The 23,764-nt window shown below is 49.6% G+C and overlaps 2 protein-coding genes across 2 annotated transcripts in view; both read right to left on the reverse strand.

The window, feature by feature from the left end:
* Positions 1-23,764, reverse strand: part of LOC135978000 (uncharacterized) — a 1,156,726-nt gene that overhangs the window by 803,580 nt on the left and 329,382 nt on the right. The gene's annotated exons all lie outside the window — the stretch shown is intronic.
* The window catches only part of OTC (ornithine transcarbamylase), a 38,504-nt gene continuing 24,248 nt past the window's right edge, over positions 9,509-23,764 (reverse strand). The window contains exons 6-10 of the mRNA XM_005308998.4: positions 17,545-17,667; positions 14,247-14,300; positions 14,016-14,165; positions 11,965-12,102; positions 9,509-9,772 (exon numbers count right to left, since the gene is read on the reverse strand). Coding sequence (XP_005309055.2) covers positions 9,713-9,772; positions 11,965-12,102; positions 14,016-14,165; positions 14,247-14,300; positions 17,545-17,667 — 525 coding nt within the window. The 3' untranslated portion in view covers positions 9,509-9,712. The remainder of the gene's footprint in view (positions 9,773-11,964; positions 12,103-14,015; positions 14,166-14,246; positions 14,301-17,544; positions 17,668-23,764) is intronic.

The following is a 23,764-nucleotide window of genomic DNA, read 5'->3' on the forward strand; positions in this document are numbered from 1 at the left end:
CGTCTTTTCGTGGCTATGTCTACACAGAAAAAGCTGTATGCCACCTAGCCTACCTGCATCAGCTTGAATCCAGTTAGCACAAGTAACAAGAGCAGTGAAGGCAGCACAACGCAGGTGTAATGGTCCTCACTTGGGGTCTGGTTGGGAAGTATGGCCTAGTGGTCTTTGCCACAACCCCTGACTGCCAAGAAGGTTGAGGGGAGGGGAGCCCAGGCCCTCCCACTCCACCAGGCTCCAATCCAGGACCCTTTGGGCTACCAGTCGTTTGGCAACCAAGGCTGCTTGAGGCTGTCCTCCTCCCTCTCCTCCAGGGTCAGCTCAGTCCAAGGCCTTCCCCTGGTGGGGAAAGCCAAACCAAAAGAAGTAAGAGGGAGTTCTTCTTCGAGTGCTTGCTCATATCCATTCCATTAGGTGTGTGCGCGCCGCGTGCACGATCGTCGGAAGATTTTTACCCTAGCAACACCGGCGGGTCGGCTGTGGAGCCCCCTAGAGTGGCGCCTTCATGGCGCTGAATATATACCCCAGCCGACCCGGCGCCCCCTCAGTTCCTTCTTACCGCCCCTGACGGTCGTTGGAACTGTGGAGCGCTGCTTAGCTGTTCTCCACTTTCCCTAGCTTATCTTGTTGTATCATAGTTGTAGTTATAGTTATAGTCTTAGAGTTTGTTGTAAGTTAGTTAAGTAGTTTTAAAGTTGTTCTAAATAGTCCAGGGGATTAAGGGGGTCGTCTCCCCCCTTTCTCCCCCGGCCGCGGGGCCGGGCTCATGCCCAACGCTCCCGGCTTCAAGCTGTGCGCCTCCTGCGCTAAACCTATGCCCACGAGCGACCCGCACGAATCCTGTCTGAAGTGCCTGGGAGAGTCACACCAGACAGACAAGTGTAAAATCTGTAAGGCCTTCCGTCCGAGAACCAAGAAGGAGCGGGACTTTCGGCTCAGGCAACTTCTGATGGAGGCGACTCTTAGCCCGGACGCTCCTTCCACGAGCAAGGCCCCGGCACCTAGCACCTCGGTGCGCAGTGCCCCGGCGGCACCGGCTGCGACGACCACGCGAGTGGCGTCAGACAAGCCTCCCCGGCACCGGACCTCGTCGGCACCGCAGACACAGCAAGTGCCTCGGCGCCGGTCCTTATCCCCAGGGCATAAAAAAGCCCATAAGACGGGGACATCAGTGCCGAAGACGCCAGCTCCCCCAGTGTCGGGGGTAGAGCCGCGTCCACCGGTGGAGCAACGAAAACAGGTGCCTCCGGCACCGTCGACTCCGGCGCCGAGGCCGTTGAGTCCGGTGCAAATAGCGTCTCCCCCCAGGCCGGCGGTGATACAGTGCCTCCCGTCGACTCCAGAGACCTTCGCGGCGAGAGACTTAATAGCTCTCACGGAGCCGGCACCGCCTCAACCACCGGCACCGACTGCACCGTTGACTCGCCCGGTCCAGTCGAGGGGGAAACCTGCCTTGATGCGCCCGCCATCACAAGGGCTGGAACCTCGGCACCGATCCAGGTCCCGAAGCAGGTCCCCACGCCGCTCGCAGTCCCGGCACCGAATATCGTCTCGGCACCGGTCGTACTCGCGGCCAAGATCTTCTTCGCGGCACCGCTCTTCGTCTCGGCACCGATATGATCGTCGGCACCGATCAACGTCGAGACGTAGTTCTCGGCACCGCTACGGTCGACGCTCGACGTCGAGAGGTCGCTCCCGGCACCGGGCATACTCCAGGTCCTCGTCGAGGTCCAGATCCGACTCCCGCCACCGACGAGGTCATCGGCACCGGTCGCGGTCCCGGCACCGATCGCCGGCACCGCGCAGAGATAGATCATCTCCGGACCGGCACCGTGCGGCACCGCAGCCCACCGGGATGGTTTCATCTCTCTCGGCACCGCCATGGCCGTCTAGATCGGTGTCTCGTTCCTCGGAGGACCTGTCGAGATCGGCATACCCCCCTCAAGGGCACGCCGAGGAACAAAATTTCGGCCACTGGCAAGAGATGGCAGAGGACCACTCTCATGGACCATCTCACTGGTCGTTTTGGACCCCGTGGGCGTACCACCAAGAGCAAGGGGCTCCAATACCATCGACCTCTCGCTCGGGTCACTCGGTCAGAAGGGCCCCAGAATCCACCATCTCTCGGCCTCCGCCAGGAGGCATGGAGGCTTCGGTGTCCACGCCACCCGACACCAGGGACCCAAGTGCAGGTGATGCCCCGGCCCAAGAGCAAGGGGATCAGGACCCCCCCTTGGATCCGGTACCACCGGAGCCATACTCTTCCTCCTCTCCGGACGAGGCAGTGGCGGGCACTTCATGTACGGGTCCCCCTCCGATAGATCTTCGGGCTCACCAGGATCTCCTGCGTAGGATGGCCCGTAATATGGACCTGCAGGCGGAGGAGATAGTGGAGGTGCACGACCCGATCGTGAACATCCTTGGAGCAGATGCCCCATCGAGGGTGGCGTTACCTCTGATCCGCACGATCCAAACGAATGCGGATACGATATGGCAAACTCCTGCCTCCATTCCACCCACAGCGAGAGGGGTGGAAAGAAAATACTTTGTCCCCTCTAAGGACTATGGGTACTTGTATACCCACCCCCAACCGTGCTCACTGGTGGTGGAATCAGTGAATGCACGAGAGCGCCACGGCCAGCAGGCTGCAGCGCCTAAATCAAAAGAGGCTAAGCGGCTCGACCTGTTTGGCCGTAAGGTTTACTCAGCCGGAGGGCTACAACTTAGAGCGGCGAACCAACAGGCGCTACTGAGCCGCTACAATTTCAACTCCTGGAACTCTATGGGGAAGTTTAAGGAGTTGATTCCCCAAGAGTCCAGGGAAGAGTTTGGAGCCATGGTAGAGGAGGGCAAGAAGGTGGCTCGGACCTCCTTGCAGGCCTCCTTGGACATTGCAGACTCAGCGGCGAGGACCCTGGCTTCGGGTATCGCTATGCGCAGGATCTCCTGGCTTCAGGTTTCGGGTTTGCCTCCGGAGCTGCAGCAAACCCTACAAGATCTGCCTTTTGAGGGTCATGGATTGTTCTCAGATAAGACGGACTCTCGCCTGCAGAGCCTCAAGGACTCGAGAACAATCATGCGCTCCCTGGGGATGCATGTTGTGGGCCCCCAGCGCAGGCCATTTAGGCCGCAGCCTCAGCGCTTCTACCCCCCCCCCGCCTCGTCAGAGACAGGACTCGGCCCGGAGGCGAGGGCGAGGTGGTAGAAGAAGGTGGACCGGCCCTCAACCCGGCCAGAACCAGGGGCCACCTCGACCACCTTCAGGCCCCAGGCAGAACTTTTGAAGGTGCGGTCGAGGACGGCGCCCCAGTCATCCCCCAGGATCCAGCCCCCTCCTTTCGGGATCGCCTCTCCCACTTCCACCGTGCTTGGTCCCTTATAACTTCGGACCGTTGGGTCCTCCGCACGGTGGAGAGGGGATACGCTATCCAGTTTTCTTCTATCCCCCCCTCCTCCCCCCCTTCCCCGTCCCTCTTCAGGGACCCTTCTCACGAGCAACTTCTTATACAGGAAGTTTCTACGCTCCTCGCTATGGGGGCCATAGAGGAGGTTCCAGTGGAATTAAGGGGCAGGGGATTCTATTCCCGTTATTTCCTCATCCCCAAGTCCAAAGGAGGTCTGCGACCCATCTTGGACTTGCGCGGACTCAACAAATTCGTAGTAAAGTTGAAGTTCCGCATGGTCTCTCTGGGGGCCATTATCCCTTCCCTCGATCCTGGAGACTGGTTTGCCGCCCTCGACATGAAAGACGCATACTTTCACATTGCTATTTACCCGCCTCACAGACGCTTCCTCCGATTCGTGGTAAACAGGGTGCACTACCAATTTGCAGTCCTTCCCTTCGGACTATCTTCGGCCCCACGGGTCTTCACGAAATGTATGGCTGTCGTGGCAGCGTACCTTCGTCGGCAAGGGATACAGGTGTTCCCGTACCTAGACGACTGGCTGGTACGCGGTCGCACCAAGGAACAAGTTCGCGATCACGTCCACATAATAGTGCGCACATTCAACAAGTTGGGTATCCTACTCAACAAGGACAAATCCACTCTAGAACCTACCCAGAGAATAGAATTCATCGGTGCGGTTCTAGACTCCAGACGCGCACAAGCCATCCTTCCAGACAATCGCTTTTGCACCATCACAAGCCTCATCCAGGGACTCAAGGCCTTCCCAACTACCACGGTGAGGTCGTGCCTTACCCTCCTGGGTCACATGGCTTCATGCACGTACGTAACCAGGCATGCCAGACTTCGGCTTCGCCCACTTCAGACCTGGGTGTCATCAATATACCGCCCACATCGGGACAGCCTGAATATGGTGGTCACAATCCCGAACTCGGTCCTGACCTCCCTCACATGGTGGCTAGATCACAATGTGGTTTGCGAGGGGATGCCGTTTCACGCCCCACAACCCTCTCTGCACCTGGTCACAGACGCTTCATCTCTGGGTTGGGGCGCCCATCTCAACGAGCACCATACCCAGGGCCTGTGGACTGCACCTCAGCTAGCCCTACACATCAATGTTCGGGAACTGATGGCGGTGCGCCTGGCGTGCCAGGCATTTCTCAATCTCCTACGTGGCCGCTGTGTGTTAGTTCTCACCGACAACACCACGGCCATGTTTTACATCAACAAGCAAGGAGGAGCACGTTCGTCAATTCTATGCCAAGAGGCCATTCGCCTGTGGGACTTCTGCATCGCCCACTCAATCCATCTCACGGCATCGTTCCTCCCTGGAGTCCAGAACACTTTAGCGGACCGACTCAGCAGGTCCTTTCAAACGCACGAGTGGTCTATCCGTCCGGACATCATACATTCCGTCTTCCAGAAGTGGGGGTTTCCCCAGATAGACCTGTTTGCATCTCGAGACAACAGGAAGTGCCACGTGTTCTGCTCCCTGCAAGGTCGAGCTCCGGGCTCCCTCTCGGATGCGTTTCTCCTTCCCTGGAAAGACCACCTGTTTTATGCCTTCCCTCCGTTTCCTCTGGTCCACAAGGTACTGCTCAAATTGCGCAGAGACCAGGCACAGGTGATTCTGATCGCTCCAGCGTGGCCGAGACAACATTGGTACACCACGCTGTTGGAACTCTCGGTTCAGACACCGATCCCGCTTCCGTTGTATCCGGATCTCATCACGCAGAACCACGGCCGGCTGCGTCACCCCGACCTGCAATCACTCCACCTCACGGCGTGGCTGCTCCATGGTTCACCCAGGCAGAGCAACAGTGTTCTCACTCTGTCCAACAGATTCTGCTGAGCAGTAGGAAGCCCTCAACACAGACCACATACTTGGCCAAGTGGAAGCGGTTCTCCTGTTGGTGCGAACAACGAGCCACGTCCCCATTGCACGCACCTATTCCTCTTATTTTGGAATATCTCCTCTTCCTAAAACAGCAAGGGTTGGCGATATCTTCAATTAGAGTTCACCTGGCAGCTATATCGGCCTTCCATCCAGGGGAACTCGCGTCCTCGGTGTTCTCTAACCCGATGGTCGTTAGATTCCTCAAGGGCTTAGACCGGATGTACCCACAACAACGTCAGCCCGTTCCGACGTGGGACCTCAACCTGGTTCTCTCCAAGCTCACAGGTCCTCCATTCGAGCCACTGGCCACCTGTTCACTTCTGTACCTATCCTGGAAGACAGCCTTCCTCGTAGCCATCACCTCAGCAAGGCGCGTTTCTGAACTCAGGGCGCTTACATCCGAGCCCCCTTACACAGTTTTCCATAAGGATAAAGTGCAGCTCCGCCCACATCCTGCCTTTCTCCCTAAGGTGGTTTCTCCATTTCATATCAACCAGGATATATTTCTCCCGGTTTTTCACCCTAAACCACATGCTTCTCGCCAGGATCAACGTTTGCATTCCCTGGACGTACGCAGGGCCCTGGCCTTCTACATTGACCGCACAAGGTCCTTTAGAAAGACGACGCAACTCTTCGTTGCAGTAGCTGACCGAATGAAAGGCTCACCGGTCTCCTCACAACGCCTATCCTCCTGGATTACGTCTTGCATCCGGACTTGCTATGACCTGGCAGGTGTCTCAGCACCGCACCTCACCGCTCACTCTACGAGGGCCCAAGCGTCCTCGACGGCTTTCCTGGCGCAAGTTCCGATCCAGGACATTTGTAGAGCTGCGGTTTGGTCGTCAGTCCACACGTTTACAGAACACTATGCACTAGTGCAGCAGTCCAGGGACGATGCTGCCTTCGGATCAGCAGTTTTGCACACAGCAATGTCTCACTCCGACCCCACCACCTAAGTTGGGCTTGGGAGTCACCTAATGGAATGGATATGAGCAAGCACTCGAAGAAGAAAAGACGGTTACTCACCGTTGTAACTGTTGTTCTTCGAGATGTGTTGCTCATATCCATTCCAAACCCGCCCCCCTTCCCCACTGTCGGAGTAGCCGGCAAGAAGGAACTGAGGGGGCGCCGGGTCGGCTGGGGTATATATTCAGCGCCATGAAGGCGCCACTCTAGGGGGCTCCACAGCCGACCCGCCGGTGTTGCTAGGGTAAAAATCTTCCGACGATCGTGCACGCGGCGCGCACACACCTAATGGAATGGATATGAGCAACACATCTCGAAGAACAACAGTTACAACGGTGAGTAACCGTCTTTTACCAACGTCCAAGGTCACAGGATACTTCCCTCTCTGGTTGTCTCTGGGGTGAGTCCTCCCTTCGCACAGGGAGGGCCCCTTTGGGCAGTTATGTCAGAGCCCTTAGGCTTCCCTCGGCTCGGCTCTGCTGGAGCTGTGGGCTGCAGGTCTGCTCCCCTCCAGCTCTGAGCAAATGAACTGAGCAAACTGCACCCTCTGCTGAATTGATCCCTACAGTATATTGTAATGAACTGACTAGTGTGTATGTGCCCCTTTGGTCTCTAATGGAATCAGAACCACTCGACTATGTATCATTAGGGTGACCAGACATCCTGTTTTTAAAGGGACAGTCCCATATTTAAGCCCCCCTGCAGGTGTCCCAACTTTTTCTTAAAAATGGGCAAACTGTCCCGTATTTTCTATCTCCCCCACCATCAGTACTGGCCGGATTCCTGCTTGCCAGCCGCTCGCCCACCAACCAATGATAGGGCTGGTGGTGGAGCAAAGATGCAGCATGCTGGGCTGGCTGCTCGTCCTGCTGGTCCGTCAGCACAGCCCCTGCTGTGTGCCGGCTCTCGGCCAACAGAGCCCTGCCCTGTTTCTGGCCGGCACTGGCTGTGCACTGTGAGCTGCGGTGGTTGGTGAGTGTGGGCGGGCAGCGACTGGTTATGTGTCACCTCTGCTGCCCAGTACTGGGCAGGCGGGCGGCGCTCCTTGAGCCCCCCTCCCCCCAGTGTGGTCCCAGCACTGGGAGGATGGGTGGCACGGTGTGGTGTGGTCTTGCGCACCATGGTGCCCAGCCTGCCTGCCCCAGCCTCTCAGCCACTGAAGGGAGCAGCAGGCAGGAGGGGGCCTGGTGGAGCATGGACAGGGCCACACTAGGCTGTTTGGGGACTTTCACATTTTTGAAAAATTCCAACTCGTCTAGGAGCTGGTTTAAAAAAAAGAGAGAGAGAGAGAAATTTGGGAAAAGGTTTGAAAACATTTTATGCAAAGTTTTCATTGAAATTTCAAAAATTCACAACCAACCTACAGTTGTCACAAACTTCTGTTTACTACCAAGAGGAATTAACTTGTATGCACACCACACGTCACTGCTAGATGAACCCTAGCAAACTCCTACCATGAAGCAACATTCACTTAGGATCCCCTTGTGACGTTGTGCAGTCTATATGGTTTTATAAAAACTTGATAATAAGTCAATATAATGTAACTGAGATAGTTTTAGAGAAAATACGGTAATAAGTGAATGTAAGTAACTGGGATATGCTTCATGCAAAAGGTCTCTTGTAAGGTATCATTACAAAGCTTATAATCTACTGAGTGTGATCATCTGATTTGTATAAATGTACCACTCTTGTATCTAAAACTAGAAATATAAAATGTAACTCTGAGGGCCTATTGTAATTGTGTAAAGTGTGGACCATTAATGATGGTTTGGAATCTTGATGACTCCCATTGTCTGCAGATGGCTGTATTTACCTGTGAGTCTTCCTGTATATGTGTGTGCTGGCAAGTGAGTAATGAAGTCTTGCAGTGACATGTGATCATGTCACCTGAACTGGAATCCATCTTTAACCTGGTGCTTTTCCAGTGAGGGGGGGTGGAAACCCAGAGAGACAAAGAGTTCCCGCCTTATGCAAAAGATATATAAAGGGGGGGAAGAGAACAGAGAAAGGAAGAAGCCATCATGAAGATTCCCCTAGCTACCACCTGAGCTGCAACAAGAGCTGTACCAGGGGAAAGAATTGTGCCCAGGCCTGGAAGGTGTCCAGTCTGAGAAAAACTTACTGAAACATCTCTGAGGGTGAGATTATCTGTATTTAGTTTGATTAGGCATAGATTTGCGCATTTTATTTTATTTTGCTTGGTGACTTACTTTGTTCTGTCTGTTACTACTTTGAACCACTTAAATCCTACTGTCTGTATTTAATAAAATCACTTTTTATTTAGTAATTTACTCAGAGTATGTATTAATACCTGGGGGAGCAAACAACTGTGCATATCTCTCTATCAGTGTTATAGAGGGCGAACAATTTCTGAGTTTGCCCTGCATAAGCTTTATGCAGGGTAAAACGGATTTATCTGGGTTTAGACCCCATTGGGAGTTGGGCATCTGAGTGCTAAAGACAAGCGCGCTACTGTGAGCTGTTTTCAGGTAAACTTGCAGCTTTGGGACAGGAGATTCAGACCCTGGATCTGTGTATGGAGCCAGACAGGAGTGTCTGGCTCAGCAAGACAGGGTGCTGGAGTCCTGAGCTGGCAGGGAAAACAGAAGCAGGGGTAGTCTTTGCACATCGGGTGGCAGCTCCCAAGGGGGTTTCTGTGATCCAACCCGTCACACCCCTCACCTCTGCTTTTTGCCACAGAGAGTATGAAAAGAATGGAAGACTTGCTTCGTTGGCCAAAATTCTGTCCAGGGGGATGACAGAGTGGGGCGAGGAAGAACAGTGAGCCCATACTTCTTAGCCATCTTTCTTCTCCCATACCCAACCCTGTGGCAATCCCTCTGTGTGAACCACATCACTATTCTCCAGCCAGCCCTCAGGAATTTTCCTGTTTCCTCTACAGTCTCAAACCCAGATTGAGGTCGGGTTACAAGGTGGCCAGGGTGCAGCTAGGGAAATTGTACTAACAAGGGAACGTTGAGGTCCCAGAATATAGTAGGAAGGTGCTAGTTCTCTGTGCATGTGCCCCGAGATCAGCAAGAAAATCCAATAGATTTAGGGGCAGCTGCACAGTGGTTATACAATAGATTTGGAAGTTTACAACACTAGTTCTACCACAATATACATAAACCGCTGCTTATGATACTGCTGGATCCATTCATTAAACTACAGCTTTAGAAAACTTAAGAGACATGAATCGATACAAAAGCTACAGAACTTAAAGCATCTAGCAAAAGCACTAGGATTGCAATGCTGCACTGTTTAATTTACATCGTCTCCAAGGTTTTCATGAGTACAAAGCAATATTATACAGTTCAGTGGAGCCAACCTATGCAGTTTTATTAAGGAATCATTCATTGCTTTGATCCTATATGAAAGACAGCTATATATTTGCAGACCGGAATATTCTGCTGGTGAGGAATATTTTCTCTTGGCAGGAACCCAAGCATCAAAATGTAGGTTTTTGCAGCTGTGGTGAGTAATCTGTCAGCAGGGAAACCATGACAGCCTAGAGGGGAGGGGAAAAAAACCCAGTCATATTGGAAACAGACACTGCAAACCAAATAAACACAGAAAGATATTTTTGAGTTCCAAGGCTTTGTGCTGAAAACAATTTTTCCCAGCAGAAACTGCATGCTTAGATTTATTTTCTAGAATTTCCAATGGCGAAACATCAAATAGTTTAAAAATTAGAGTGTTCTGTTTGTATTCAATAGGTTTCCTCTGTGCACACCATACATGAATGCACAGTAGTGGAGGAGTTCAGAAAAACAATGCTAGAACCAATATCAATACTGGACCAAATCCTGAAGTTTTAACTGAATTCTGTCTGCAGTTACTCCTGATCTGTGCTTGTGTTTATGGGACCAAAATTTGACCCTCAATGAAGATATGAGCAAAATTTCCATTGACATCAATAGGAGTTTTACTTGAATAAGGACCTCAAGATTTGACCCAGTTTAACCACAGTTGTTGTTGCCCCATAAGATAGAAAACCCTGGCTTTATTGTGTGTCATGCAACTTCCTTGTGCTTCATACTTTCTGACAATCTTTAGGTATATCAACCGTAGAATGAGAGTATTGGAAAGTGACAATCAGAGAGAAGTAAGATTGTATCTAATCGGATTTGTTTTTCTCTACGTGTTCGTATACACAGATGCTGCACTTCTGTTCTTTATCTATTTTTGTCCAGGTATTACTCTAGTTTATATTGCCACTAATTTACAGTAATATTTGATTGGAAAGGTGTGCTTAGAACAAATGCAAGTTCCTCTGAGAGTGCTGGTGACTCCATTTCTGTTTTCTCACTTGGGGGAGGTCGATGTTTGTCAGCATGACTGTTCTAAAACCTACAGTAAATAGTAGTTGTGAAAAATATGACACTGGTAGGAATATTGAGGATGGAGTTACAATTTGGGTTTAATGCTGAATATATTCTTGTAGCTCGTATGGTACACTTAGCGTTATACAGGGCCATAGCCCAATATGTAAGTAGAGAGCACATACTTTTACTTCAAAGGCTTCATTTTGCACTACCTTCCGTGGCAGCTCTGATAGCCATCTCTGATGGCATCTGCTATAAACATTTTTAAAAATTGTAGCCTCTATAGCACCATTCTTGGGATTGGTATTTGGAGTGTTTGAAAGAGGTGTATCTAAGGGATTGTCAACACTCTTGAGGTTATAGCAGCATAGCTACGGTGCCAGTGCCGTAACCCTACAATGTAGGCACACACTACAGTGACAGAAGGGTTCTTCCATTGCAGTAGTAACTACACCTACCTCCTCAAGCGATGGTAGCTAGGTCAATGGAAGAATGCTTCCACTGACCTACCAGCATCTGCACTGGGAGTTTAGATCAGTGTAGCTGCAGCACTCAGGGGTGTGGATTTTTCACACCCGAGTGCCAAAGGTGCGTCAACCTAAGTTTTACGTGTAGACAAGGCTCAAGCTAATTGCTAGTGTAACTCAATGACTTCCATATAATAAATTGCAGTTAAAAGAGTAGATTTCACTTGATTAAAACAAACTGGGTCAAGCAAGAGTAGATTAAGGTACAAGCAGGAAAGAGTTGACATTTGATGCACTTAAAACCATGACATAGTAGGGTGGGGTTTTGAAACATTTATATTAAGGCATGTGCTTTACTGAGGAGTCATGCTAAATCCAAATCTGGATTGAAGGGTAGAACGATCGTCAAGTACTGCCTAACCCCAAACGATCGTCAAGTACTGCCTAACCTGGGCAGCAGGTATCGTAGGCAGGGATAGGTTGTGCCTCCCCAAACAGCCTAGCATGGCCCCGCCCACGCTCCACCCGCAGGCCAGGTCCCCTCTCTGTGGTTCCCAGAGCCCTGGCTGGCCCAGGCTGGCTAGCCTGCCTCTTGTAGGGACTCAGAGTGGCTGGTGCTGTGGCTGGGCCGCTCGGCACACTGGGGCTGGGGGCGCTGCCACTCAGTGCACCAGGACTGGCTGTGCTGCCGCCTGGAGCACTGGGGCTGGGGCCTTGCCGCCCAGCTGCCTGGAGTTGGGGCCGGGGTCCACGGTGGGGGGTGCTCTGAGCTCCTTCAGGGGAGGGGGGCAGAAGGGGAGAAGAGAGGTGGGGCCTTGGGCACAAGGGGAGGGGCTGGGGACTAGCCTCCTCCAATGGCTGGGTCACCAGCCGCCCACGCCCAAACTGTTCTTATTTGCTTTTCATACCATAATTGTCCATTTTCTGTTTTCAGCCTCCTGGAAAGCTAGTGATCGTGGAGAATAAAATACTTCATCATTAACTTCTTCTGGCTTTCTTGGTAAACAGTGTAAAAAGGTCCAGTCAGAGGCCGCATGTTTTCCAGTCTAAAGATAAAAAAGCATGAAAAAGTTGAGTGATGTGATGGTCCATTAGCAAGATCTTTAAGTGGTGAGAAACTGGTCTGGGCCAGATTCTGATCCCATTTACATTTGGTGTGAACCCCAAGTAATTCCACTGACGTCAGCAGAGTTAGTCCACATGGATACCAGTGCAAATAAGATAAGAATCCAGGGTGAAATCCTGGGCCCATTCAAGTAAATGGGAATTTTACCACTGATTTCAGTGGGGCCAAGATTTCACCCCTAGACTTTTGTCTTTGAAAGGAGAGTATGAATTGTGGTGAAGCAGCAGGTCAATCAATAAGTACACTCTGGACAGTAACACCACATGCCAACAAAATATATGGATAATGGCAATAACTGCATATTAAGACATGCGTAAAAAGGCCTTGGTCAATTCTTTTGATATGAGTAACTCATAATACGTCAATCTAATAGATGAACAATGGATTATAGCATTTTAAGCAAGTTGAGCCATGTCTTCTACTAGCATTCTGGGGACCTAGAGTTAAAATATGGTCAGTTAGATCACTGATTCTAATAGAGACTAAAATGTCATTATTTATATTCCAATCATTAATATTCTGTTTCCATTTTCTCTAGCAGTGGTTACTCTGATAAATATTTCAGCTAAATGGGTTTTTAAAAATATTTATTTAAAGCTTTGCCCGTTTACAGATACATGCAAATCTGCCCAAAATGGTGCCCTGGCCGTGCTCTCTATGAATTGCAATATGAGCATTATTGTGACTTAGCCTGAGAAACATTCAAAAGATCTTCTCTTGCAGTGTGGATATAATAAGGTGGGGTGGGCTGGGAGGAACAAACAGTTAAATACAGAGTCCTTGAGAAGGGGAGAAGCAAAGCCTTCCCTCTGTTTGTGCCCCAGATTTGTGTGTCCAGTAAGGGCCCATCCAGAAAGGCCAGACTGAAGGAGAAAGTTTGGCAGGGGAAGCCTCAGGTAACTCAGACAGCAATTATGTTGGTTAGGGGGCTTTGCGTTGGTGTGAAGGGTACACCAATACCCGTGACCCTTCCTCATAAGAGCTATCAAATGAATGCTTTGACGATGTTGATCTTTAAAAATGGAATCTACAGAAGTGGACCAGAACAAATAAACTCAATACTGCCAACCTCAAGAGATCAAAAATCATGAGTCTGACACCTCCCCTGCTGCCCCCAAAAATCAGGAGATATTTTTAAAAAAAGATTATATTGTGGTTTTTTGGTCTGTCTTTTGATTTTTTGAACAACCCCCTGCACATCCCCAGTGTGTTTGTGCATGGCAACTAGTGTTGTCCACTCTCCCAGATGTATTGAGTAAGATGATTCTGGCTTCTGCTGCAGGAACTCTCACTCCTAATCTGCCCACCCTCTGCCCAGCAATTAATCCTGTCCCCTTCACCTCTCAGTTTTGCCCTCACCCAGGTCCCACCCCATCAGCCTCCACCCCCCTCAGTCCAGCCCACCCCGCCCCCCAGCCTCATCTCTGCTTCTCCTGGTGTTCTTCATTCCTTTCTCACAGACCTGCGGGGGGTAGGGGTGGGGAAGGGGCATCTTCCCTTACCAGGCTGGAGGGGGCAGCTCCAGGGGCTCTTCACCCCCCTCTGCCCTTTCCTAGGCCAGGTACTGTGGGGGGAGGAGTAGAGGCACAGTCCTGTCTGTGTTTCTTATGGGAGGAGGGAGCAGAGCTTCCCTGAGCTGCTGGGCACTTTGCGCTCCCCTTCCCTCCCCCGTGAGAACAGCAAATGAAGGGGAAGAGACTCAGCCAGCTTCTGGCAGGGCTGAACTTTACAATGGGGGGAGGAGCTTCTTGCATCATTGCAAGACCAGCTCCAAAGCCCTCTGAAATCCCATCACTCACAAAGCATTCACAAGAGCTGGAAATTGACCTTTACCTGCATTGTGATCTGGTAACCTTGGAAAGCCTTCAATCGCTTTGCCTTCTCCTCTTCTTGTCCCATGCTTATCCATGTGTCTGTAACTAGGACATTGGCTCCACTTGCAGCTTCCAAGGGATCAGTCGTGAAAAACAATTTGGTGCTATACTAAGGTACAGTAAGGCAAGGGAGGTCAAACAACTTCATTCAAAACATAAAGTAAACCATATTTAACATATTGGCTCATACCTCTTTGGAGTACTCTTCAGCTACTTTAACGATGTTGGGGTCCGGTTCAAAGCCCTGTCAAAAAGAGGATAACATTACAATGCACATTTACATTATTATTTTATTGAGCTAGGGTTACCATACGTCCGTTTTTTCCCGGACATGTCCGGCTTTTCGGCAATCAAACCCCCGTCCGGGAGGAATTGCCAAAAAGCCGAACATGTCCGGGAAAATGCCGGCCGGGCACTTCCCCTCCCGCCGCGGCTCTGCTCCTCCCCGGACTCTTCGGCTCTGTTTAAGAGCCGAGCTGCCCGAGCGCTATGGGCTTCAGGCAGCCCCCTCGCCTCCGGACCCCAGCTGCCGGCCGGGCACTTCCCCTCCCGGGCTCCAGCGGCGCAGGGTCCGGAGGCATGGGGGCTGCCCGAAGGCGGTAGTGCTCGGGCAGCTTGGCTCTTAAACAGAGCCGAAGAGTCAGGGGAGGAGCAGAGCCTCCGACCGCAGCGGCTCTGCTCCTCCCCTGACTCTTCAGCTCTGTTTAAGAGCCGAGCGCTACGGGCAGCCCCCATGCCTCCGGACCCTGCGCCGTCGGAGCCCGGGAGGGGAAGTGCCCGGCCTGGGGCGCAGGGTCCGGAGGCATAGGGGCTGCCCGAAGCCCGATCGCTACCGGCTTCACGGGTTTGCTGGGCAGCCTCCAGACCCTGCGCCCCTGGCTGGGCGCTTCCCCTCCCGGGCTCCAGCTGCACTGGGGAAGCGCCGGCCGGGGGCGCAGGGTCTGGGGGCTGCCCGGCAAACCGTGAAGCCGTAGCGCTCGGGCAGCCCTTTTCGCGTGGCTGGGAGTGGGAGGGAGGACGGGGCGGAGGTAGGGCGGGGTTGGGGTGGGAAAGGGGCGGAGTTGGGGCGGGGCTGGGGAAATGGGCGGGGCCAGGGCCCATGGAGGGTCCTCTTTTTTTATATTTATATATATTTTTTGCTAAATATGGTAACCCTAATTGAGCTGGTCGGAAAAACATTGATGGAACCATTTCCCATGGAAGAATGCTGTTCTGTCGAAATCAAAATGCTCCGCAAAACTGCGTTGATTTTTACTGAAATTTAATTTTGGAGAAAAACTGGAGAAAGGTGTGTTGGAATTCCCTTGAAGAACTCTTTCCACTTGACTTATCAAGAACCCTGCTCTACTCCAGACTTTGTCACTCAGATATTTTTACTTGGCATACAGCAATGCAAAGCTGAGTTGATCAGACTCAAATGCAAGGATGGGTAGGGCACACCACACACTCAAAATTACCCAGCAAACCACTTCCTTTATATACAGTTACACTTTACATTGCATTTACTTGCATTACACGTTTTGGGTTTGGTTTGGTTACGTTGCATATCCTGTCCATATATTGTTATTCTTGTTCCTAGTAAATGTTTCTCTGGGTGTTCTCCCTCTTATCTTAGAATGTCTGAGCCAGCTATCTTTTTAGCCTAATGACCTATTTACTTATCTTATTTCGTACAAATGTTCGGTTTTCAACCTAAATGATCTCTTTAGCTCCCTAATCTTATCCTCCAAGAAATGTTGAGGTCTCCCTCCAGGTGTTAGTTACTCATGCCAGGCCAGGCCTCATCAACAAGGTGTTCCAACAATGTTAAAACATTCCATTCTGACACTTTTTAAACAGATTTATTTCAATTTTTCATTTTGAAATAACTTTGTCTTGATTTTTTATTCTGTATTATACTATACGTTATCAGATTTTTAAGTCAAAATTAAAACAAAACAATGTTGTCTAAATGAAACATTTCAGTCAATGTAAAGTAAGGAGTTCTTTGTAATTTTCCTTTCTAGAGAATTTTGAAACTTTCAAGTTTCATTCCAATTTGGAACAAAATGAAATTTTGAATTATTTTGAAAGGTTTCAGAGTAGCAGCCGTGTTAGTCTGTATCCGCAAAAAGAAGAACAGGAGGACTTGTGGCACCTTAGAGACTAACAAATTTATTAGAGCATAAGCTTTCGTGGACTACAGCCCACTTCTTCCATTCTATATGCATCCGAAGAAGTGGGCTGTAGTCCACGAAAGCTTATGCTCTAATAAATTTGTTAGTCTCTAAGGTGCCACAAGTCCTCCTGTTCTTCTTTTTGTGAATTATTTTGGGAAGCCCAATGTCCATCCCCTGCATAATTCTATTATTTATATTTAAGTAGGTGCTGAAAGGCCCCAGTCAGGATCAGGACCTCATTAAGTAGAGTGCTGCACAAACACATTGTAGAAGGGCAGTCCCTGCCCCAATGAGTCATTTTACATTTTAATTATATTATATATATCTATATAGATAGATAGATATAAGCAAATCTATGTAAAAAGTCTACCAAACAAAACATCCATTGAGATTAAGGCAACTATGATACCAAATAGCAAAGATTTATATTCCAGCTTGACACCCTCTTCTTCTGAATCTGCTGTGCCTAAGCCAGTGTTTCTGAACGGATTAATCAGAAAGGAAATCAGGGGCATCATGAGATGTTGAAAATTTTATTATAATCTAAAGCAAAGAAAATCTCGCTCCTCCACTCCCCACACACCCTTACCCTTCAAGGGAAGCATTCTCTGTCAGCCTTTCAGGACACACACAAATAAATTATATGGGCTTTGTTCTCATTGATATACTTTGATGGTAAATATAAAATGGTTTGGTGTTTGTTTGTTTACTTTGAATAAGTGGTTGCCAACTTGAAAAGATTGTGAAACACTGGTTTAGGCTATGTGCTATTGTAATCCACACACTGTCTGGGTGTGGTGTTCTGTCCCATCTAGTGGCACCGAGACCACTTAGAGAGAATTAAATGAGTCTGGTCTACAGCCTTAGTTAAGGGACAGTTGGCTTTTAGCTTATCCTGTAGAGGCTCATGCACTAAGCTCCAAAAGTCCCAGGTTCAATCCCTCCACCGACGACCGGGGTTCATTGGTGTTACACTAAGTCTTCCTGGGGATCTTCTTAAATCAAAATACTGAGACCCAATAGCGAAGCACATAAATGGTGTTCTTTGTTAGACTGTAAGCAACGTGGGGTAGAGAGCTTATCTCAGTCTTTGCGTGAAACTGCACTTTAGCCCCTCTAGAAATAAATAATAATTCATCATGTTTTCACTGTGGACTACATTGTGGTGGGTGGTGGCACAATGAGGGGGGAGGAACCTCTTCATGCTTGTGTGGCCTGTGTACAGGCTAGCCAGATTTGCAGCTTCTGGGAGGCATGCAAGTGTCTGAGAATAGAACTTGAGCCTTAGATAGTTTTACTTCCCTTCCTCCAAGTGCAGGACTCTCTTACCTTTGGAGTAGCAACACGCAGATGCATCCCAAATTTAGCAGCACTCATCAGGATGGAATTCAGGACATTGTTTCCATCACCAATCCAGCTTATTGTGAGCCCCTTCAGATAGCCATAGTGTTCCTGACAAGCAAATAACAATACCACAGTTATGATTTTGGAGATTCGTCAAACAAGTGGCAATAGGTGCCAGGAGTGGTGACAACACTAGGCTGAGTCAGTGTAACTTTGCCACCTTCCGTTATGAGCAGCTGTCATGTGTGGAGCATTGCTTTGATCAAACCTGTAGCAGTCACAGGATGGTCACTCCAGAAACAAGCAATAAGACTTTACAAAGCTGAACAGAAAAAAAAAAGCATCCTACAGCTGAACTTAAATCTAGGGTTACCATTCGTCCGGATTCCCCCGGACATGTCCGGCTTTTTCGGGTTAAAAATAGCGTCCGGGGGGAATTTGTCAATGTCCGGACTTCCCCTCCTCCCCCCTCCCATGCAGAGCGTGCGCGCGCTTACAAAGCAGCCGGTGCTCCAAAAGCCAGAGCCAGAGCCCTGCTTGCACTTCCCCCTCCTCCCTCCTGAAACTTGACACCACTCCCCTCCTCTCCCTCCCTCCCTGCACTCACAGATCGCGGGCTGTTCGTCTGGAGCTCCGAGCCTGCTGCCCTCCCCCGCTGTCGAGCGTGCTAGGGGGCCGGGGGCCAGAGAAGCGGCAGGGAGGTTCGGGGGGGGGGGGTAATCAAGAGACAGGGAGCAGGGGGGAGGGTTGAATGGGTCAGGGAGTTCGGGGGGGGGCTGTCTGGGGGTTGGGGGTGTAAGGTTTTGGGTAGTCAGGGTACAGGTGGGGGGGTCTCAGGAGGGGGCAGTTAGGGGACAAGGAGCGGGGGGGGTGTTTGGGAGTTCTGGGGGGGGCTGTCTGGGGGTTGGGGGTGTAAGGTTTTGGGCAGTCAGGGTACAGGTGTGGGGGGGGTGTCTCAGGAGGGGGCAGTTAGGGGACAAGGAACAGGGAGGCTTAGGTAGGGGGTGGGGTTCTGGGGGGCAGTTAGGAGCAGGGGTCCCAGGAGGGGGCAGTCAGGGGACAAGGAGCGGGGGGAGGAGTTCGGGGCGGACTTTCTGGGGGAGGGTGGATAAGGTTTTGGGCAGTGAGGGTACAGGTAGGGGGTAGGGTCCTGGGGGGCAGTTAGGGAGAGGGGTCTTAGGAAGGGGCAGTTAGGGGATAAGGAACAGGGAGGCTTAGGTAGGGGGTGGGGTTCTGGAGGGCAGTTAGGAGCAGGGGTCCCAGGAGGGGGCAGTCAGGGGACAGGGAGCAGAGGGGTTTAGATGGGTCAGGAGTTCTGGGAGGGGCTGTCAGGGGGTGGGGGTGTGGATAACGGTTGGGGCAGTCAGGGGACAGGTAGGGGGGTAGGGTACTAGGGGGCCAGTTAGGATGTGGGGAAGGTCTCAGGAGGAGGCAGTCAGGGGACAAGAGGCAGGGAGGCTTAGGGAGGGTGTGGAGTCCTGGGGGGCAGTCAGGGGACAAGGAGTGGGGGGGAGGGTTGGGGGTTCTGAGGGGGCAGGAAGTGGGAGGGAGTGGAAGGGGCAGGGGCGGGGCTAGGACAGGGGCGGGGCTAGGACAGGGGCGGGGCTAGGGCGGGGCTCCTCCCGTCCTCTTTTTTGATTGTTGAAATATGGTAACCCTACTTAAATCCAAGAAAAGACAACTGAATGAATGTACCCCCTTGTCTTACACCAGCAGTTCTCAAACTCTGGGTTAGGCCCCCAAAGTGGGTCATGACCCCATTTTAATGGGGTCACCAGGGCTGGCATTAGACTTCCTGGGGCCCAGGAGCCCAAAGCCAAAGCCCCACTGCCCAGGGCCAAAGCAAAGAGCTTCAGCCCTGAGCAGCGGGGCTCAGGCTTTGGCTTCAGTGCTAGGCGATGGGGCTCAGACTACAGGCCTCCCGCCCAGGGCTGAAGCCTGTGGGCTTTAGCTTTGCCCCCCCGGGTCGTGTAGTAATTTTTGTTATCAGAAGGAGGTCACAGTGCAATGAAGTTTGAGAACCCTGTCTTACACTATAGCAGAGTGTTATTGCGTCACCTTGACTTAAACTTTGATTGTAGTATTTTCATAGCAGAAATATATATATCTATCAAAAGGTAAAGGGCAGGATTTTCAAAAGCTCTTAGGTGATTTACAAAGAGAAGCTATATTGAAAGCGAAGAAGAATTGTGCTCCTATGACACTTAGATGCTTTGAAAATCCCACTCCAAGTCTATTGGGAGTCAAGTGGGGCGAAATTCCTATTTCTATTTTTAGCTTTGCTAAAACTTTTGATACACGTGCAAACATCAACATTTTAAAACCAGCTATGGGCATTCACTGTTAGGCCTTGTCTGCACTGAGGATTTGCCCCAGTTACGGCCATTGGTGTAGCTGCAGCAGTAAACATTTGTATAGTTAAGGAAAGCCACATTTAGCAGTGGTAGAGGTTTCAAACTGGGGTAAATGCCGCAAACACAGAGTCCAGTGGCACCTTAAAGACTAACAGATTTATTTGGGCATAAGCTTTCGTGAGTAAAAAACCCACCTCTTCAGATGTATGTAATTTTCACTCCATGCATCTGAAGAGGTGCGTTTTTTACTCACAAAAGCTTATGCCCAAATAAATCTGTTAGTCTTTAAGGTGCCCCTGGACTCCTCATTGTTTTTGTGGATACAGACTAACTCGGCTACCCCCTGATACTTGACACCAGTACAAATAGTGGCTTTGCCTGTTTACACTTGGGGTTTGTACCAGGGCAGCTATACCAGAAGCTGGCCATTAATGGCTGAAAATGGGGGCAACTACTCAGTATAGGCAAGACCCAAGCAGGAGCAATTGGAAATGAGCTCCACTTCTCTGCTGATCAGACCAATTGAAGGTCCTTTTCAAAAAAGGGCTTACTTAAAATAAGCATATCTGGATGTACCATAGTAACTACTGGGCAATGGGCTTTTTAAACAAAGATAAAACCAAATATGTTCACTCTTTTCCCTGTGCCCCCAGTATGGCGGAGAGGACTCGAAACATGATCTAGAGCCCTTCATCCCTAGGTCACCAGTTCAGGCCCAGCTTGCTGTTGTATTGTAGTAGCCAAAAGCCCTTGCCACTGAACAATTGTTTCAGTCATTAAAATTAAAAGACTTGGGGTTTGGCACAGTGGATCCATTGAGCTAACTAGCATCTATGTAGACAGTCTCAGCAGAGATCATGGGGGCCTGAACAAGAATAGGGAGGGAACTCCCCTTTCTCTCCCAGAGATGGCCCCTCCAAAGCAAATGTTTGTGGACTTGTTCCAGGGTAAAAATATCATAATTTCTGCCAGTGACCGCAGCTTTGTGTGTCAAAAAATAGCAACATTTGGGATATTTAATGTAATTCATAGAAAAGTACGTGAGAGCCAATTTCTGGTGCCTGACTTCACCCCTGGCCCCATATTGTCCTTTGGGAGGCTTCACAAATCCCCAGTAGTAAACCCAGCATTGTCAATTTTGTTTGTCCTTGTAGCTGGCAGGCAATTGCATCTCCTCCCAGCACAGCTACAACCATTTCACCAGCTGGAATCATAATGCAAATGACTCCTATGCAGATCACTGGCTGAAAGGATGTTTCTGATATAGTATTAGGTGTTTACAAAAGAACAGGATAGGACTTGGTGGATACAGAGTATTGGAGAGTAACAGCTGGACAGATTTTCCAGCATCCCCAAAAGCCCCATTGTATCCCATTCTAGTGGTGTCCTTGGAGGAGGCCATGCCAAACCTATAGTTTCAGGGGTTAATTCTCATCTAGGGTACAGCAGGAGCAGGGTGGAAGTACCAACTGGGAGCTAATTAGTTGCAACTGAGCCTGTTTGGGCTCATTACTTTAAAATAAAAGTTACAAATTGTAGTATGTGAGGCATTTGCTGGTGGGCCATGGAAAGCTGGCCACGCCTATGGTGCCAGCTCCTTGTTATTTGCAGATGCTAAACTGCATTAAAAGAAGCAAACATATATTAAATACTTTCCTATGTGATGTTCCCATGTAGCCAGTTTGCCAAAGAGATGCTATGGGATGGCAAATAGGAGCAGAGATGGTCCACACAGCCATCTTTATATTAAAATGCAGCCCATGCTAAAACATTGAGAAATGCAGCCTTAAAAGATGGTTGCGAGATACAAGGGGGTTGTGCTGACTGAAACCCAGAGGAAAGGAGCTCCGAGGAAGCTTAGGAGCTACCCTATATGGTTTGTACTTCTCCTTTTTCTATTTTAGAGTTCACTGCTTGTAAAACTGCACAGAAGGAATACAGTGAGAGACTTTTGCTGTAATGGTAACAATCTAGGTTAAATCAGAATCATGACAGCGAAGCCAGAGAGAGTGACATGTTCATACCTGAACCTCAGGTGACTTTTCTCTCCTGTCATTCTGCCCCCAACCCTAGTACGCTGCCTTAGGTATTTTATCCAGTTGGCTAAGATTGCGCTACAGTTTCTCTTTACATTTTAGGCACGACAACCAAGGATTTTGGTTTTTAGTAAAACCACAAAAACTGAACGTTCTTAAAGTCTGGAGCCCTTTCCCCCACATGATTGCCTCCCTTTGGCAGTCTGGGAGTGCTCTGAAATGCAACAAAACTTGGCTTCTGTTCTTTACTGAAAGACCCACCTAAATGATTAAAGTTGCCCATACAATCTATTTCTTTTCATGTCGATACTTAGTTTCCAGGTTTCATTCAGTCCCTACCCTGGGCTGCAGCTTATCAGAAAATTTCAGAAAAAAGACAAACTTTATACACAGCACTTGTTATTTTGTTAGCTTGCTTATTTTAAAGAAGGCCAGGCCACAAGCCTCTCCTTCTGAAAGTGGAAGAGGCTAGTTTAGTTAATTAGGAAGTTTCAGGTCTAACTTATCATCTGATCTTATTTCTAGCCAACCACAAACTGTGACACCAGCTTGAGTTGATACTGTAAATTATTGACAATATTAACCATACAGGATTCAATTATAGCATGCATTTGAATAATGAGTCAATATTTTGGCATAATTTAAAATGTAAATCCAGGGGGTTAGCCAGAAAACATATTTGCACAGGAGGCAGCGTGGTTCGGTGGATAATGCTTCAGAGTGGGAGTCAGGATTCCTGTCTTCTATTCCTGGCTCTGCCACTGACTTGCTATGACACCCTGGGCCAGTCACTTCACCTCTGTTTCCCCATCTTGTCTATTTAAATTGTAAAGTCTCCAGGGCAGGGACTGTCTTTTACTAAGTGTATGTACCACACCTAGTACAATAGGGACCTGGTTTGGTTGGGATCTTTAGGTGCTACCATAATATAAGCACTCATCATTTGATAGATCCATCTGTGGCTATTAGCCAGGATGGGCAGGGATGGTGTCCCTAGCCTCTGTTTGCCAGAAGCTGGGAATGGGAGACAGGGGTGGATCACTTGATGCTTACCTGTTTTGTTCATTCCCTCTGGGGCACCTGGCACTGGCCACTGTTGGAAGACAGAATACTGGGCTAGATGGACCTTTGGTCTGACCCAGTATGGCCGTTCTTATGAAGTGAGTGACAAGAATCTCTTAGTTTGGGTTCTGTGGGCCACATAGCTTCTTTTGCCATAAACTAACAGGGACCATATGGCAGCTGTCTTTGATTTGGGCAATAGTGCAATAACTCATACTATTGAAAATACTTAAAGAGGAGCTTCTCATAAAGTCTACAACAACAAAGGTATGGAAAACTTAAAGGGGGAGAAGGACCATGTTCTGTAAGGTTCTGAAAGAAAAAGTCAAAACTAGGAAGACAATAGAGTGAGCAACAAACAAAAATTAAAAAGCAGCATGGTATTTGTATTTCCTGATGTGCCCAGCATTCACTATCTATGAGGATGGAGCAGTCACTCAACAATGGCAGAAATAGACAAGCAGACTCTGAAATCTGTCAGCTGTACTTGATATTGAAATTCCAAGTTTTACTTCTGCTACTCTGTGGACAAAGAGGTCAATGGCATTTATATATCACTGGTCAACTAACCAGCTAGCAAAGGTGAGGATCGCCTTGAGAAAGAGTGAGCATTGTGCCTGACCACCTCTCTCCAAAAAGGATTGAGGTATAGGAAACATTTGACTTCAGACAAGAGAGATAAGAACCAGTGAGGCATTGACAAACTGACCCACACTTACATGTGAGTCAGCTGACGTGGACAGAGAGATCAAG

This window comes from Chrysemys picta, chromosome 1 (assembly GCF_011386835.1).
Source record: "Chrysemys picta bellii isolate R12L10 chromosome 1, ASM1138683v2, whole genome shotgun sequence".
NCBI classification, from domain to species: domain Eukaryota; kingdom Metazoa; phylum Chordata; order Testudines; family Emydidae; genus Chrysemys; species Chrysemys picta.